The following is a 19,048-nucleotide window of genomic DNA, read 5'->3' on the forward strand; positions in this document are numbered from 1 at the left end:
AAGCAACTTTATTGGCAGTCACAGTAAAGCCCCGTTGCCATGGTTCACTTCTGACTGACAGCTGTGTTGTCATGGTAATGAAAACAGCAAGTCACTTTGCTGAAAGTGAAAACTCATCATGACTTCTTACTGAACAGAGCTCTGACTCTCAAGAAGTGTTTGCGTGTGTGTGTGTGTGTGAGTGTGTGTATGTGTGTGTACGCGTGTACCTGGTAAACCCTACGGCAGGGGTCTTCAACTAACTTTCTTTGAGGGCCAGATTCCAAAAGTATAAATAGGATGCGGGCCAGTTTTTTTTACCATATTCTTATTTCTTCTGTTATTTTGTTTTTCTGTTATTTATTGCGTTTTGTTCCTTTTATACTGTTTTTGTTGCTGTTACTTATAGGCCATGATTAAAACATGCACACAAATATTGCATCCAGTATTTGTGCCTTTTTCATGATATTAAATTAAAAAGGTTATTGTCTTTTTAATTGTAGGCCTATTTTATATTCCTTAATGCGTTACTTTACCCAAAAATTGCTACTAATTTACTCACCCACAGTCCTCCAGTACATCGAGATGTGGGTGGCATTGTTTTTTCAAGAGGATATTTATGAAGATATTTGGTTGAATTAATTAAAGTTAAATCAATAAAAGTAAAAAACGCAAATACATTCAACACAAAAGTAATCCCTGCCCCTTGTGACGTTAAATTCTCGTCTTATAAAGCGAGTCAATTGATCTGTGCAAGAAACTGAACGCTATTATCACATCTTCGGGTGAATACCGATCGCATTCATGTGCCCCACGCACTTATAGGGCAGAGCCTTTGTATAGTGCGAGTTCTGGGGGAGATGAACAGCTGTTCTTCGTAAATATAGCCGTTATTCATAATGAATGCAGTAATAAAAACAACACCGTTTCCCCCTTATCTGAGACAACCGTTCACGTGGTGTACCCTTCCTACAGTTAGCCTAATTTCAAGGGCACAACACGCGTTTTAGCACGCGATCTATCGCGTGCGCAAACCGATTGCCTGTGGCTATGCAATGCATTGCTGATTATAACGTTGTAAATAACATTAAGTTTCTTGGACTGACCGATCAAATCGCTTTAAGACGTAAAACATTATGAGCCGCGGGAATTATTTAGCAGTGTTTTGGGCTTTTAAAGATGTGGCGTCTCAGGAGGACGTGCATTTAAAGCACACCGTTCTTAAAGTCTCTCCACTTATTTGAAATGTTAAGGCGGGCCAGGTAAAGATGATTGACGGGCCGCATTTGGCCCGCGGGCCGCCAGTTGACTAGCTCTGCCCAACTCTATGCAAAGATGGCAATATCCAAAATCCTTGTCGGGCCATTTTTTGGTCCCCATGAGTAAACAAGCTTATAAATCATACAGAATGAACTTTTTTGAAAATCTAAAAGAGCATAAAGTTTTGTGTGATTGTTAGGTTAGGGAATGTACAGTATAAAAACCATTGCGTCTATGGAATGTCCCCATAAAACATGGAAACCCAACGTGTGTGCGTGTGTACACTAAAAAATGCTGGGTTAAAAACCCAATTTGGGTTATTTTGGCAACCTAGCGCTGGGTTATTTTGACCCAGCATGCTGGGTTGTTTTGTGACCCAAAATTTGGTTAAAAATGAACAGTGCTGGGTTAACTGTAACCCAATATTGGGTTGAAAATTGTCCTTTAAACAGAAAATAACAATTTACATTAAAAAATATATTTTTACTTTATTATTGTATTTTAAATTATTATTATATTTGTGAAAACACCCAAAACAGAGAAAAATCCACAACATTGAACATTGTGTGTGCTTGGGTCTTTTTATTTCAATAAATTGTTTTTAAACTGCCTGTTCAGCATGCTTTAAGATGTGCAGAACACACAAGAACTGTACCAAAGAAAAGACATGGACAGGTTGTATAATACATGTATAATAAAGTTTGTCAATATAAATAATTTAAAATCTCAGTAGCTCAAAATAAACTGCAAAAATTCTATAATATTTCTTAAGAGAAAATAGTCAGTTCAGTTCAATGTACCGTAAGAATAATAAACCAATTGCTGTATAAAAAGAATGTTTACATTAAAAAGTTATTTTACACCTATGCAAAATTTCATAATCCGTTAACATTAAATAAATTTGATATTTCCTGGGAGACATGGCCACGGTACAAATAACAAATCAATTGCCGTGTAAACAAACAGATTTAAAATGTTTTTACACTCTAAAAGCACCTCTGAACAATGTTAGCTAAATTCAGTTAAGTCCAGAAAAAGTGTGATCACTAACAATAATTACTGCTTAGCAGCATATATAAAAGCTCAAAGAATTCTTATCGCTGGGGTTTCATCTCCAGGAAGTCCATACACCAGTCTGTAGAAACTTCCAGACAGGGGAGCACTGTTAAGAATGCTTCAAAGCAAACATCTACTGCTGCTTGCAATGTTTTTGCTCAAGTTCTTCTCCATTTGTTATCACAAAAGCCTGAAAGCACAGGTTGTCTTCAAGCCTGAGAACAGGGAAATTCAAACGTGTCTTGATCGCAGGTATTTAGCCATGTTGGTACTGATCTGAAAAGAAAAACAAAGTTAAAACTTGTAAGAGCATAGTGTGGAAGTTAAGCTTTAAAATTCCTAGCTAATATCCATTACAATTACATACTTGCATCAATCACTATTAATTTTAGTTTTTTTATAGTTCTAATTTTAACAGTCATAATAAATATGAAGAGCAGTATCCTGAGATACCATGATTAGCAAACAGCTATTAACTTACTGGTTGAATGTCTGTGAAAGCCTACCTGGTTTCTATGCAAGTTGGTCTGAACATTTTCCTTCCTATCTTGTAAACTGATGTTGGAAGGACTACAGGAAGCACGAGTAAGGTGATGTCACTCTGACGGTATACAATTAAAAATAAAAAAAGTGTTCATGTAACCACTGAAAATGCAAGCAAAAAGCCTAAACATGTGACACAATCTTTATGTTTGACATTTATTAATTAAATGGTGTATTAAGAAATGGTTCACACAATGAAGTCATTCTTAAAGAGTCATTTAACAAAAAAAAGGTTTACAAATTCCAAATTTAGTTTGAATGCCATGAGGGAGATTAGTAAATTTTGAGCTGAATTATTCCTTTAAGAACTGCATATGTAATGTGATCTAGGCAAACATGGATATATTAATGACAAAATTATCATTGTTAGATGAACTAACCCCTTTAATCCCAATTACCTGCTGACATAGTTTCTATGTTGGAAAGTAGATGAAGAGCCTGCTTCTCTTGGCTGGCAAACTGCAAAATCTTATCCTTAAAGACAGGCACCCAATTCTTTTGAGACAGAGTGAGGATTCAAAACTGTCCTGGGATTTCTAGATTACAAGAAGAAGATACAGCAAAGCAAGTTATTGTGTTTAACAATCAAACTGAATTTCAAATTTAAACGCACCATGCCCAGCCCCGGATTGTCGGAGACGTGGATACTCCCTTGACTTGGTGGCCACTGCTCTTTCTACGTCCACAGATGACTTTGAGCAAAAATGTAATCACAAAAAATTGATTTAGGAATCTAAATGAGAAAATATAAACCTGCGACACACATGCACAATAGACTACGTGCACAAGCGTAGCGGCGAACTTCCGCTGTCGCCAGAAGTCGGGATGTCAGTTTCCGGTTTGCTCTTGCACCACACAAAATGTCAGTGTTTACAAAATGTCTTAAAGATCTGCCAAATATAAGCATTAACGATGCACCGCATCGTTGATGCCTGGTCTCCTGCTCAAACAAGCAAGCGGGACAAAGTATTTAAGCTCTATATATCGAGTTATATCCACAACTACGAAGACAAGTAGTTTAATCTAATGTGGTGTGCCGACAGCTAACGTTAGTGGCTAAGCTAGTTAGTGACGTGTTTATTTTTATTGTCATGCACTTTATCAAATAAAGATGCAAACAAACACACTTTACTTTAGCAAAAACGTTTACTTCCATTTCTCCAAAGTGCTTAATCAGATGTGACACCAAAATCCAAACCATGGCTCGGCTCTAGTGAAGTGAAATGCAGTGCTTCTCTTCAATACCTTTCACAATATCTTTGCCATCAAGTGTTGCCTGAAGAATGTCTTATATAATGTCTTATATAAAAAATACAGTGCTTAAACAGAATCTTCTCAATTAAAACTAGGTTTCTCTTTATCAGTAACCATTAAATATTGACAAGTACAACAGACAATTCACTTAAGAAAAAGTAAACCTACAAATGCAGACACTTCCTTCACAGATATCCTGGACTCAGGACCATGCTGCATATCACTTGGTATTTCGGTTACTTCTCTGGTAACTGTGCCAGGATTTGTAATTGATTCCTTTAAAGAAATTACAGTATATATAGGATATGTAGTGTTGATTCATAAATTCTGAAAGACAAATGTGGGAGGGCAATTAACATGTATCATTTTAACAGTATGCATCATAATTTATTCGGAATGGTGTTACTGACCAACTCGTTTGTTCATGTTTAGCAATTAAAGTAACCTAAAGTACTGTTAGGTGAGCTAATCTATACGGAAAAGGAAAAACACCAGTGTTCTGACGATCTGAGCTACAGCTGCTCAGTTTGCACAGAATGTCAGAACTAGTGTTGTCACGGTACCAAAATTTCAGTAGTCGGTACCAATACCAGTAAAATTCCACGGTTCTCGGTAGGGATGGGCGATATTATATCGTTTGCGATATACCGGTAGAAATTCCCCACACGATAGGAATTAGTCTTCCCGCGATATTAGGGATGTAACGATTCACTCAGCTCACGATGCGATGCGATTCACGATTCTGATCTCACGATGCGATTTATTCACGATTTATTTTTAAAAAATGAGTTGAAACAAATTAGAAATGAACAACTTCCCTTGCATTATTTCTTAAATGCTTTACGTTTCTTTGCATAATAAAATAATGTTTTATTTCAAATAACAAAAGTAAACTGCGATTTTATAACAAATTAATAATAGAAAAAGTCTCTTTAATATAAACAAACTAATACTGTCTGTGCTTTTCTTGGATTTTGCATTTAAGAAATATCAGCATCCACGTTTAGGTTTGCAGTGAAATAGCGAGCCCCTGCTGTTCAAAGAATGTATTGCGATTCAGTTCAAGCCTCAACCGAATTGAATCGTCACTCATTATAACCGATTTTCAACCGGCTCACGGTGAATCGTACATCCCTACGCGAATATAAATGATAAATTCTAGTTGATGACTATTTCTTTGTGAGACCCATTCACAGCTCATATGTGAAGTGAAAACGGTATAGCGGAGGCGGACGTGAAGCTGAGAAAGAGTTTGCACTCAAAGACGAGTCCGAGTTAATGTTTAGTTTCACTTTCGTTTTATTTAATTCGTTTGTTAAGTATTCGTTGATAGTCATAATGCGTTACACCACAACATTTAGTTTGGCTAAAAGTATTTATTTAAACATTCGTTAGATGTTATGCGCGTGTGCGCAAATTGTTTAATATGATTTCTTGCCTGTTATATACAGGATGAAGGGAGCATCCCGTGCGCAGCTCGCACCCACATGTGCTTTCATAGCGACACAGCGTGCACAGCACTGCTGCCTGTTTACATACAGTACGAATGCGAGTTTGTATGACGTTATTTTAAATACGTTTACGAGCGTATAAAAGCATGGATTATTTAATTAGATTTCTTTTATCCGCATTTTTCTGTTCTCTTTCTGTAGCGCGAGTCATAGACAGATTCAGTGTATGTTGCTGTGAGAAGAGAAGGTTCACACAGTTCAGGAGCGAGTGATTGACAGCGCGATGCGATCGATCGTTTCCACCCAACAATAGAATATATACAGTTTTAGGTATGACATGATGTGTTTATTGAGCTTTAGTTCATTTAACTTTTCTTTACTACAACCTTTTGAAGTCGAATCTCACTACTATATTTTATATTTACAAAAATACTGTAGGTATATTTTAGGAGCTGTTTGATTTGGGGTAAGTTTTACTTTTTGATCATATTTGTTTTTCTGAGGGTCTAGACTACATGCAGCTACGATCACTTGACGCAAAAAACAGCGGTGGATGGCGTTATGGATATATCGTCATTTTTATCGTTATCGCAAGAAATACCAGGAATTATCGTGATAGAGTTTTAGGGCCATATCGCCCATCCCTAGTTCTCGGTACCAATTTCGGTACCAAAGCAAAACACCAGTACATGCTAATTGAAACAATTTTATTAATAAAGCTCTTTGTTAATATAAATGTATAGAAAGCAATGCCATTTTGTATACATGAAGTATAAGTTAATTGTTGCTGAAACTATTGTGTGCTCACTGCTGATGCACATCCTCCTCAGTCTGCTGCTGTATAAGACAAATAGAATAAACTTCAGTAAGTCAACTGACTGAATAAACATGCATATGCAATATTAAAACAATATTTTTATACTGCATTTACACAAGATTACTTACATTAAGGTAACTGTACATTAAAATAATAAATGCAACAGATATATTTTTCTTTAGTTTAAATGTGGCTTTTTAAACCCAATAGAGTTACAGTATCTATCCAAGACACACACATTGCTAGTCATACAGTTAGTATGGTAGTTTTCTAGCACATAGATTTCAGATAGGCCTAAATAAAATAGGTACTGTAAACCCCACCCTGTCCTCCCATTTATTTTACCCCATTACAGTTATAAAAGCATTAAATGGGTAATAAAGACACTTGACTGGATTAGCATTGGCGCTAACAAATTAACACGCAAACAGGGACGTTTATTTTAATGTAACCTTTCAATTTAACATATGCTACAACATTCATAATGCAAACGCATTATGAATTCATAAAGTATTTCTGCGCCCATCTCTTGTGGTTCGGAGCCGCGCTTATCCGCTCATCACGTCTTATTGCGTCTATAAAAAGTTTCCGACTGACAACCTGTCAGACAAAGCATCAGTACCCAGTTGACCCGGGACGGCGGTGGTACCGGGTTTTATGAAAATTAGGTACCGACAACTTTTTTATCTTTAGGTACCGACTTGGACCCGAAGTACCGGTACTTTTGACAACACTAGTCAGAACACTGCCTCCAATCACGATTGTGGACGCTGATATCGCTTTCCGATGGATAAAAGGCTTATTCTGATTTATCAAGGAGTGGTATGGAAAACAGCAGTCCTGAGTAAGTAACGTTAATGGTAGTGGTGGGCGATACTGTAAAAATTAGTATCGATCCGATACCAAGTAAATGCAGGGCCAGTATTGCCGATTTCGATACCGATACCTATACTTTTTTACTTTTAAAAAGCATTCACTTGAAATTACATTTACTTTCCTGTAAATGAAATGTCATGATTTATCAGATGAATGCATCATGCTAAATCTGAATACATTTTCATGACCACTAAAATATTTTGTGATTTGTGCTCTTAATGTGCCTGTAGGCTAATTAATCATGCAGATGTTAAAACACTGGACATCATTTAAACCAAATAAATCTTATTTAGTTATTTATTCCTGTAATTGAATTTGCAAACATGAACTTTGCACCAAATTATTACTGGAAAATAGTAACAATAACAGATTAACAGAACAGAAAAACGATATTTAACAAAACAATTTCTCGTTATCCCTGTACTACTTCTCTAGCTTTAAAAAAAAAAAAAAGTGGACAAAATTATTACTCAAGAACAAAGATTTTAAAACTGCTTTTCAGTTTTTGTTCAGTGTTGTGTTTAGACAAAATAATAGAACAAATTAACATGTTTCCCTTTCATTACACTTTTTAAGTGAATTTATAAACAAAGTGCACACTATTATTCAAGCACTTTGTTTACTTTGTGTCTCAAACAATAAAGTACTTTCAATCTTTGGCTTTTTACCCCCAAAGGCCCACTGCCATACATCGCATTTCGCAGTGTTTTTATTCACCGAGGTGAAAAAACTACACGATGCTCCTCTTCTTTTCGCAGGCTGCAGCAGCGTCTGCGTGCTTGCGCTTGGCGCTGCTGAGTCACGTGATAGCGGACTACAAAACACAGCAGGGCAGGGATGAGCAACGTGTGCAAAACTAGGTGTAGGGGAAATAGTTTTTCTTCGTTATACAATTATTAGCTACATTAGTAAATAAATAAAATCAGTAGTAAAAACTAAAAACACATTAGTATCGATATTTTTATGTTAGGATCGATCCTTTTCGATACAACCTCAGTATCGAAAGTATCGATACGTCAGGATCGATCCGCCCACCACTAGTTAATGGATCTAAACTAATGCATTGCCGCCTGTTTCAAACCATGTTTAACGTTACTTGATTAAAGTCAAGTAAAAAGCCACTGAACTCTGTTAATATACTTTGGGTAAACAAATAACGTTCGATATGTTAAATGTACAACTAAGCTACACGAAAACTGTCGAAAACTGAAAACTCGCAGGGCGGGAAAGTACGTTACGGTTCTGACAGAAAACTACCAGGTCGGTCCCACTTCACCGTATCAGTAACACCAATTATTACAAACAACTTATGATACATCCAAAGTAATCTTAACATATAAATTTAAGATTAACAAATACTTATGTTAATTTTAAAGGAACTTACCCTCTGGCCTCAAAAATCCACCCGTCTTCGGTTTTCGCGCTCGCCGGTTCACTGAGCAGCAAACGGCGTTGCCGTTGCGTTTACTGATTGCGCAGCACCTCCGCCAACACAAATAGTTCCACTAAGGCCAATGTATACGCTTTTAAATGTCGTCAAGAAAACCGAAAGCTTATTTGAAACTAAATTGAACCGTTTTTAATAACATACGTTTAATTTAATTAACTTACATGTCTCAGGAATGTTCAGAGTTCCCTCTCGCCGGTTACTGCTCTCACTTGATATTGGCTGTTACACACCGACTAAACTATCAAAATTATGAAATAACGCGTTCCTTATCCCGGGCAAATTCACATTTTAACACTCTTTCGTTGTTTTTCCCACAAACTTCTGTTATGAGCACGCTAACGGGGAGGCGGAGTGATATCAACAATCAGGGAACCTTATGAACATGTTTAACGTGACGTGCCTGCTCTCTTTAACGTCCGCATGCACAACCCAGCGCTGTTGGGTTACATTTGCCAACCCAACTATGGGTCAAATCGACGAGTTTGCGTACTCAGCGGTCTCAACCCCGCGTATGGGTTAAAAAAACAACCCAGCAGTTTTTAGAGTGTAAGTGCAGACAGCCAGAGGCGGATTAACCATATGGGCAATTGGGCAAGTGCCCAGGGGCACCAAGACTTTAGGGGCACCAAATAAACCCGCAATACAAAATATATTTTTTTATAAATGTACATAAGCATTTGTTTTTTAAAACTTAAGTCACGCATCTGCGCTAAATAGGCGTGGCACCATGTGCGGGAATACTCCCACTTCAGATAAAAATGGTTCTGTCCTCCGCACTTTATCGACACACCTCCGCCAATATTCCCGCCCATGTTATCTGGTTAGTTACATAGATTTGAGTGAATTACCATTCAGCCAATCACAAGTGAGTGTTATGAGGCGAGTCGTCTTTCGTGTAGCCTACACTTTAATCTTCAAACAGATGGAAGCGGGAACGATGCAGAGCGCATTGTTGTAGCGGCGACTAAAAATGCGGGGATTAGCACTGATTAATAAAGGTATATATACATGGCATGCGTCAGAAATAAGATGTTATAGTGCCGATAATGTATGCTAATAGTACGTGGAGGTAAGGCCACTATTTAAGGTCCAAACCTGGGTTTTAAAGTGAAAGTGAAGAACGGTCGGTGTCATCACTATAGCAATCAATTCATATGTGTCCTTTTTAGTGGAGTACACTTTTATCTTGGTACTTATGTGATCGTTTAGTAAGAAGAATATACACATACTGTGCTTAAATAGAGCGTTTGAATAGCTGTATAGCAGTTAAAATAGTAACAATAACGTTTCATGTTATTTTTATGAATAACCTTGCTATACATTGTAATCTGGTGAATGCCACTTTGGTGAATTAAAGTCCCAATGTCCTGAAAATCTGTACATTGTTCCATTGTCCCCCTAATGTGAATACATACATGCAAACTATAGTGTGTGTGTGTCGTGGCACGCACAACATTTACACTTGTAAAAAAATGTTAGTGATTTTTTTTCACTACATCAAAACCTGAAATGTAACATTACAACACAAAGCAGGTGCCCCTTAACTACAGTAGGCCTAATTGTTAAACATGCTTGATGGAAAGAGTTGTTTTTTGTCTTCTTTTCTACAAAAGTGTCATGTTAATGTGTAATTCTTGTAAAATAGTATATTATAAATTGCGGAGTTTCATTCTTATAAAATCTTTTAATATATAAATCTTTTAATGAGTGGATTCTTGCGTGTGGGTAGGTGGGTTGATGGGGAGGCACCTCTGGGGCTGTTGCCCAGGGGCACCATGAGGTCTTAATACGCCTCTGCAGACAGCATTGAGCATGCAGATCTAAAGCAAGACTTTGACTTGAACTATTGTATGTCACATTAAACACAAACGATGTGTTACACACAACACCTGGATGACCTATTACGTTTGCCAAAATGTGTAGTGCACAAAGCGCAAGCTGTCCCATAATGCAATGTGCTCAACCTGACCTTTTCTTTCAAGGCAAATATTTAACATCTGCTTAATGTCACATTATTTAATCCTGTCAAAATGTGATTTTTGCATCAATAACTCTAAAAAATGTAATTTCTGCAATACTGGGCACCACTTGAATTAAACGTGCATTATCAAACAAGCAATAGTGCAGTACTGAATACAAAAAAATAGTAGGAAGTTTACAGTATAATACTGCACAGTACGCACTAAGTAGTACATCTGCATTTCATTCTATACACAGCCACAGTCAATGACCGCAGAGAAAAACTTCTGACCGCAGAGAAAAACAATGGAAATGCAAATAAAAAAATGCAGGCAGACGTAAATTGTGCATTACAGCAGCACAACAGACATGCTTATTAAAGACAGAAAAAAGGGTCTATATCTTTTATTTTTAATGGTGTTGTATCTAATCAAACTCAACAAAGTCACATGGACACGTTTCAGCGTGTTATAAAACTGTAATGTTTGCTTCTAAAGACAAAACTGAGCTGCCTGATGTCTAATATAAAATCTGTAACGAAGCAGTTTAAAACCACATAGTCTCTCTCTCTCTCTCTCTGTGTGTGTCAGTGCACTGATGTGAGTTCACTCTCTGTTTGAGTGGGTGGTTAATCAATCCCATTCTGACCTGCAGACTCAATGGCTTCTCTCTCCAACCACATAGCCTCTCTCTCTGTCTGTGATTAATAGCTCTGGTGACATTATAGTCCCATAGTGATTTTATTAAAGTTAACTGTGTTTAGAGCACACCACAGACACCATCAACCGACACACACGTGTTTGGTATGCTGATGTAATGACCGGTGGCAGGTATTCAGATTCAGACACAGACGTATGAGATCATCACACAGCAGGATATCAGAGATGATGTCACCTTAGAACTAAAGGACGTGACTGAACTATGTAAACTATGTAGTGTGTTGGAACCATAGACTGTATAAAATATGGACGTATTGTCCGTGACGTCACCCATAGGTTTCTGAGGAGCTGATTTGAAGTTTAAAGTGGGCGGAGCTGGCCGTCGCCATCTAAGCAGCGCATCGCTCGCGGATAATCAAAAATGGGCAGAGAGGCGGGACGTGGTTGGAGCTGAGGCGCCTGGTTGCTGAAACCACTTGTCACTCAAGTGGCCACGCACCTAATTTGATGAATTTTAAGGCTTAATATAAGTTAAACGGGTGAGTTATAAAGAAATTCACCCCCTTCTCACAGTTGTCTTGAAGGGTAAATTAGCTATATAGACCAAAAACATTTTTTGTACCAGGCTGTAAACATGTTTTTTCTGCTGTAAAGTTGCCCATTTTAACATGGGGCTCAATGAGATTCTGCTCTCTTTTGGAACCAGTCTCTAGCGGCCAGTCGATGATTTGCAGTTTAAGTCACTTCCATGTTGGCTTCACGAGAGAGATCGGAAGGTTGCACTTGGTTGGAACACACCAGTACGGCGTTTGTCTCTGTTTCTGTGTAAAATATTCAGCCTCAGCACAATAAACAAGACATTTCCTTCATGTTACGCAGTTGTTTTTGTGCTCACAACCTGCCACAGAATGTCGCTTTATTTGTATTTCTGTTGTGCTGTAGTGGGCAGCCCTAACCACACTGTAGAGAATTCTGCATCCCATAACGCACTGCACTCAATTTGACCTTTCATTTCCAGTGTGACAAACAAACCAGATACAATATCAACTGTACATACTGCGAATGTGTGTCAAACACACGCTGTAAAAACGTTGTGCACGGCCTCAGTGTGTAATGTCTATAAAGACAGACAGCATCCTATTTACAGTAAACTTAAATATCACGTGATTATAAACGCTCTGTATAGACAAGACACAAAACAGCACTCCACCCGAGAGCCAACAAGAAACTCAACTTACATTCCAATCATTTTAATATCTAACAATGAGTGCGTTAACATGCACATTCTTACTCCGATTATGCTTAATAAGCTGATAAGGTGTAAAGTCATGTAAATGGTTTTCTTTTATCAGGGAAAGCTCATAAACGGCGTAAGCAAAACCCGCTCGGCAGAGGAAGTTTTTTTTGCCCATTACTCCGATTTCGCGCTGCATGTAAATGCCTTTACCGGTTTTCTCTCACTTTTGTTTATGTGCACATGTCCCAAACGGAAGTAATAGTAAAATAACGCATAAAAGTCCGCCCTCGAATCATGCAGTTGATGTAGAAACGTCAAAATGAAGAACTATTGTTGCATATGCAGGTACAGCGGACGAGATAAGAGTTTTAAAGACACAGTTTGTGACCATTTTTCCGCTGCATTTTTAATTACTGAACAGACTATTGACAATGACGTCACTGCACGCGAGAAACCCGGCAAGTCTCAAGCTTCCATGTAAATGCGGTTTTCTGCATAGCCGGTTTATTACTATGCATGTAAACACGTGAAAACAGGTTTCTTTTCATGCAGATTTTTGATAGATATCCGTTTATTTTGTGCATGTAAACACACTCAATGTTACTAATAAGCATCAGAATGATTTATGAGTGTTTATGTCATTAATAACATCAATCAACATTTCACTCTGTGTGCCAAGAATATTTTGCTGAGCTTGCTGCAGTGTATTCTGGGATTGCCTTGCCTAGAGGAAAATGTTTCTGCTCAGAAGTTGCTCATAGTTGTGTTTCAAGTATCAACTTACTGTAGTCTTAGATGTTTCTACTAACACTGCTCATGAGAAATAAAAGAGAATGAAACGTCAGTCAGTCAGATATCTGAGAATCATTCATGTCCTCGGCACCAGACAAGTTAACGTGACAAAGCTTATAAGTGTTATGGGTTTGTTTAGATCAGTAACTGAACACAAGTCAAACTGATACAAACACTACTGAGAATGGGCTGCTTAACACAGTCAGACGCACTTATATCTGAATAATTTATTGCCATCATTAATTCAAGCATTTTGTCTCGATAATGTTCGATGAATCTAACTGTAACACGTGACTGTGCCGAGAAACTCAAGATTGAGAAATCGCTTTCTGATTTCAGAGCTTAGAGCAAAAGAGAGTCCAACATCTCATTATGATCATAAATGACATCTAACGGTTTTAATAAGTCATATAATACTCAAGCTGTGTCCCAGATTTTCTGCTGAGGACTTGGCAGTTAGCAAGACACGAGAACACATGCTTGTTATGGCACCAATGATGCCTTTTTAAATCTGTTCAATGCCATATTTTAGCTTCGGGTCGGAGCCAGGTCTGTTTGTCGAAGAATCAAATCTGAATTGAGTTCGTCCAGCGATACATTCTTGAAGATTTGAGAGAAAAGGTCATAAATTAACTGGGGAGCTTGATAGATTTAACAGAGTTGGATGAGCGAAACTTTTACTTCCTGCACACACACCCTCAGAAAACATCAGAGCCGACACCTCAAGGCTGTGTTAAAAAAGACTTTTCTGCTCTTTCCCCACATGACAGACAAGGAAAACATCACTTTAAAAGCACTCGCTTCTTACAGAGCGACAAAGAGAAACAGCGAGAGACAGACAGAGAGAAAAATGCCTCTGATGTCACTAAACCAACAAACTTTTGGCTTTTTACATGATCTTTTCCCTAGAACAGACAGCCGAATGGTGTCAGCGAACAGTGACTGAGAATTCATTTAATTAAGTAACGTCAAAGTTTAATAAGGAGCGTGAAGGGTTTGTTTAAATCACTGACAGTAACAGTGATGCTGGTGTAACCAAAGAGGAATAATAACGAGTCTCTTTCAACTCTCAAATCACATCAATGCCACCCCACACCATTCTCTTTTACTCGCATTACGAGTAGAATGTGATGTGAACGATTTCTTTGTGTCATTCGAGTGTCATTGAATCAGAACCTGAAAGAAATGAATAGCACTTTAAGTAAATATGTTACAACGCTGCACACTCAATTGAGATTTCAAGCATATCAGTGGCCTAGAAAAACACACGATCTTCACTTTTTGCAGTAACATCGTTTCTGCCTGAAAACAACATGGAAAATAAAAGAAACACTTCTCAAGCCTCATAATGTACGGGTGGCTCTTACACAAAATAGGTCTTAACTTATTGGACTTTTAGTGGACTAAACCATTTGCCACTTTATAAGAGAACAAACATCAGATTACAGTCAAATCGGTTGAGAAAAATTAAACATAAACCAACATTAATATAAAGCTACATTTATTTATTTAACAGACGATTTTATCTAAAGTGACCGACAAATGAGAGAGCATTTTTAAGCAGCTAACAATACAGTAAGAGTAGTCTATACCTTTTCACATTCTGTAGTTTCTGTATAGTTTCTATTCACCTTATTTTTGACGTAAATGTAGGCGCCGCCATCTTTGTGCTGTTTGTATTTAGACTTGCGGTGAGCCACTAGCTAATGGCAGTCGTATTGCGAGTGAGACGAATGTGCTGTTTTGACTGGCTAGTTAATATTTATTATGGAACCCAAAGGGACACGCTTAATGTGTGCAGTTAGAGGTTGCCATAATAGCCGGTACAAACGCAAAAAATGTCTACAATACATTTGTTTTGACCGTAATCCTCGCACCAGAACTGAATCTGGAATTCATTATTGAATTGAATTCATTATTTTAGCCTACTGGATGCCCTTTCTCCTGGACAATTCACCTTCTTAAATAACTAATAAACATCTTTTAAAGGTAGGCATTTATGGGGAGGGAGTCAATAAATGTATAAAAATATTATTAAAATCATAGATTACATATAAACAAAACGTATTTAGCACAACTTAATAAACAGTATGCAAATAGTGGTATAATAATATTAGCAGGAGTTAAAACTTAGCTGTTAGCATTTTTATATGTATTTAGCCATTTAAAATTTAACAGGCTAAAGCAACCCTAACTAATGGCAAGCTCACACTATGTGACTTTTGGCTGTATTTTGCTGTCGCGGACAGATTTCCAAGGTCTGCGACAAAACCTTCAGACCGAAGCTCGTTAAAGTATAAGCAGGTGTGCAACGTGATCTGGACCTGTCTCGAGCTATCCCAGACGCTACGATATTTTCAAACCTGTTTGATATTATCGCCTAGTGATCTCGTTGTGTGCGCGATTGAACGACCACGTGGAACTAATCCAGCCAATCACAGTGCAGATGATATAAACGGAGGAAAGAAGATGAAATTAAACGTATTTTTGTTGATTATCGGGACCGCCTCTTCACCGAATGTTTTGTGGCGTGTGCACCTCGTTAGCGGTGTGTTGTGTAGTATGCGCGCAGCTATGACAAGACGACGACAGATGAGAAGGAACTTTGTTGTGTTGTGTAAGCGCCATAGCAAGTCAAGTTGTCTCACAGTCCCATAGTGTCAGCTCGGCTTTACCTGCCAGAGGATCGCAGTTGCATGATTATCAGTTTCAGCCCTGTCATATGGACTTTTTTTTATCCAAAGCACATTTAACATTTTATCAACACGCTAAACAGTACTGATAGCCTAGTTTACCAGGCCGTGTTACTAGGAGGATTAAAGCTGAAGTAAGCAAGGATGAAAATGAACGACATGAAATAATTTTTATTTAATACACATGAAAACAGACAGTAATTGGTTAATGTTTTTGGAAAGTTGTGATGGCTGCAACTCGGGAGACCTGCGATACAAGAGCAACCAGCCGTCCCCATTCTTCCGTTATTAGTTATAAGGATCCAGGAATGTTTGCTCCACTTTGACTGGGAGTCACATCTGCTTTTAAAAACACGAATTCGTGGTCTGTCATGTACAAATTTTGACCGACTTTCCCACTGTGCATGTGCTGGTACAGTTACGTCTCCGTGCTTTTATAGCTGTGCATCGAAGGCCCGTCAACTCCGAGAGAAAATACGAAATAATTGAATATGAAGATATATGATATATCAGGCCACTTCATCCTCCCACTGTGTAATACACCGCGGGTGTGAAAAATATTCACCAGAGCTGTTTTAATGGTGTTTTGAGCGTCCTCCCGCGACACCACTTCCATTGTTTTCCACCGGCCGGCTAATAATACGGAAGTCTCAAGACAAAAAGGAAGTACGTCACATCGTTTACTTCCGCGTTCAAAAATAAGGTGAATACAAATGTTGCACCTTTTCATTCGATAAACGCATGTCGTGTGATTCACGGTCTTTTTGTGTCCACGGTGACCACCATCATCTGATCTGTTTACTGTGAGTGGTGTTTAATCTATATATTGCTGGACAGACGGTTCGTCCATCCAGTAATTTATCTTTAGATGGATCAGACGGTAAACTATGATGGGAAGTTTTAACAAATTCATATCAATGTTACAGTAATATAATATATCTGCTCAGTAATGTAGTAATGGCTGTGACAGGACATCCATCCTATTTCTAGTCTTGCAACATTAATCTCTCTCTCAAGACTGAAGAAACTCACAGAGAAAAACAGCATTTAAACACACAGATAAGATGCAGTAACAATGCCTTATCACAGAGAGAAAGAGAGACAGACATTAAGAACAAAAATCACAGATGAGATTAAATACATATCTCAATTATTTCTCCAAGGTTTCAATGAGATGAAATCAAGAGCAAATGGATCTATTGAAACGTCTCATCTGTGTCTCAGATATTTGTCCTGAGAAAAGGAGTCAGAAATGTCTCTGTCCTGAGGTTCAGAAGAGATGTCAACAAGGTGTCAAACTGAGCTCTGATTTGTCAAGTCTGCAATCAAAAGTCAATATTATGGAAGATCTCAATATGAACTCAAACATTTCTCATCAAATTAACCCAAATCCAGATGACTTGACCTCTACAATCTACATTCATTTAACACCTCCATGCTCTTCGTGTGTATCACTCTCATTTGTTTCTCTTTTTATCTCTCGGTTGTAGGAGACACATCAGAGATTAAGTTGATGCTTAAAGTACAGCTGAGAACTTCATCAAATATAACAAATTTTGCTGCAAATGCATTGACAAAAATATAGTTTTAGTCATGCTAATACAGCAGAATTCAATTGAAATAGAAAGAAAGAGCCAGCAAAATTGAGGTTCAGAAGAAGGCTGTTGTAATAAACGAACGTGAAGACAAAACAGTAGAAAAGAGTGTTTGATCACTACAGTGAAAGAGTTTAAAGAGCGACAGGTAACACAGTCGTACAAAAACACTTCAAACACAAGTGTGCGTGAGAGCTGGAATCAAACACGTTTTCTATTCTTTTGACTACTGAAATCTTTCTTTTCCACTGCCTTACACAGAGAGAAATGAAACTACACTGTTTATTAGTAAATCTGTTTTTCGGTGAATCTCTGAAATAAAATATTCTTTATGAAGAACACGAATCACATTTTAGCAACGTTAATCATTTATGCATTGCGACATTTTCATTACAAATCATTTTCCTCTAAATTACTTTTCGAGGAATGCAAGTCCTCATTCCCAGCACAAAGAATTATTAAAATAATACAACACGGTAATATTTGAATTGCCTTCAAATCAGAATTAATCTCTCTCCGTGTCTCTTTCTCTCTGCAGTTTGTTCGCAGTATTCTCGTGGAGTCTTTGCGATATTCGGCCTGTACGATAAGCGCTCCGTACACACTCTGACGTCATTCTGCAGCGCCCTTCACATCTCTCTGGTGACGCCCAGTTTCCCGGCAGAGGGCGAGATGCAGTTTGTGCTACAGCTGAGGCCGTCCATCCGCGGAGCCCTGCTGAGCCTTCTGGACCATTATGACTGGAACCGATTCGTATTCCTGTACGACACCGATCGAGGTAAGAACCGCACCTGTCAGACAAACCTCTGCAGACTTTCACAGACTGGAACACCTGTCTTTCACAGAGTTGTACACATCCCCTGCGTCTCATTTATTAACATTTTGGCTAATTTGATGATGTTGTCAGTTCATAACTCCACCAAGATTCACAAGATCCCTCAGATTATTCTCCAAAACATATGCAGTTTGGCAGATTCTGTTTTCCTACCAATGACTTGTTCTCTATAAACTGTTTTCTATAAAAAAAGTCTTTGCTTTAACACGACTGCTATTGGACAATTTATCAAATGGACAAAATAGTACACTTTTTTGTTTTTAAACCTTCCTATAGTAAATATTAAAGTATACGTACTACAAAATATACAACAGTTTACAATTTGCTGTAGTTAATTCTATAGAACACTTGACTCTAGTATATTATGTTATAAACTATTAAAACATTTCTGTTAATTAAAATTAAATTAAATATTGGTTATTATTGATTGTTATTCGAAAAACCTAAATTAAATGAAAGTTAAAATTGTTGCCGTAGTGAAAAACTGAAATCATAAAAATAAACAAACTAAACTACAACTAAAAACTGAAGAATAAATTCAACTTTTGTAGCATAAACAGCTAATAAAATTACAAAAGCATGTAACAAAATA

At 37.7% G+C, this 19,048-nt stretch overlaps 1 protein-coding gene across 4 annotated transcripts in view; it reads left to right on the top strand.

The window, feature by feature from the left end:
* Positions 1–19,048, top strand: part of gria4a (glutamate receptor, ionotropic, AMPA 4a) — a 73,101-nt gene that overhangs the window by 10,571 nt on the left and 43,482 nt on the right. For all 4 annotated transcript variants that reach the window (XR_008964273.1, XM_057350627.1, XM_057350628.1 and 1 more), the window contains exon 3: positions 18,160–18,399. Coding sequence is in view for 3 of the 4 variants with exons in the window: in XM_057350627.1 (XP_057206610.1) it covers positions 18,160–18,399 (240 nt within the window). In the remaining variant the exon portion in view is untranslated. The remainder of the gene's footprint in view (positions 1–18,159; positions 18,400–19,048) is intronic.

Source organism: Triplophysa rosa, linkage group LG14 (genome assembly GCF_024868665.1).
Source record: "Triplophysa rosa linkage group LG14, Trosa_1v2, whole genome shotgun sequence".
NCBI lineage: Eukaryota > Metazoa > Chordata > Actinopteri > Cypriniformes > Nemacheilidae > Triplophysa > Triplophysa rosa.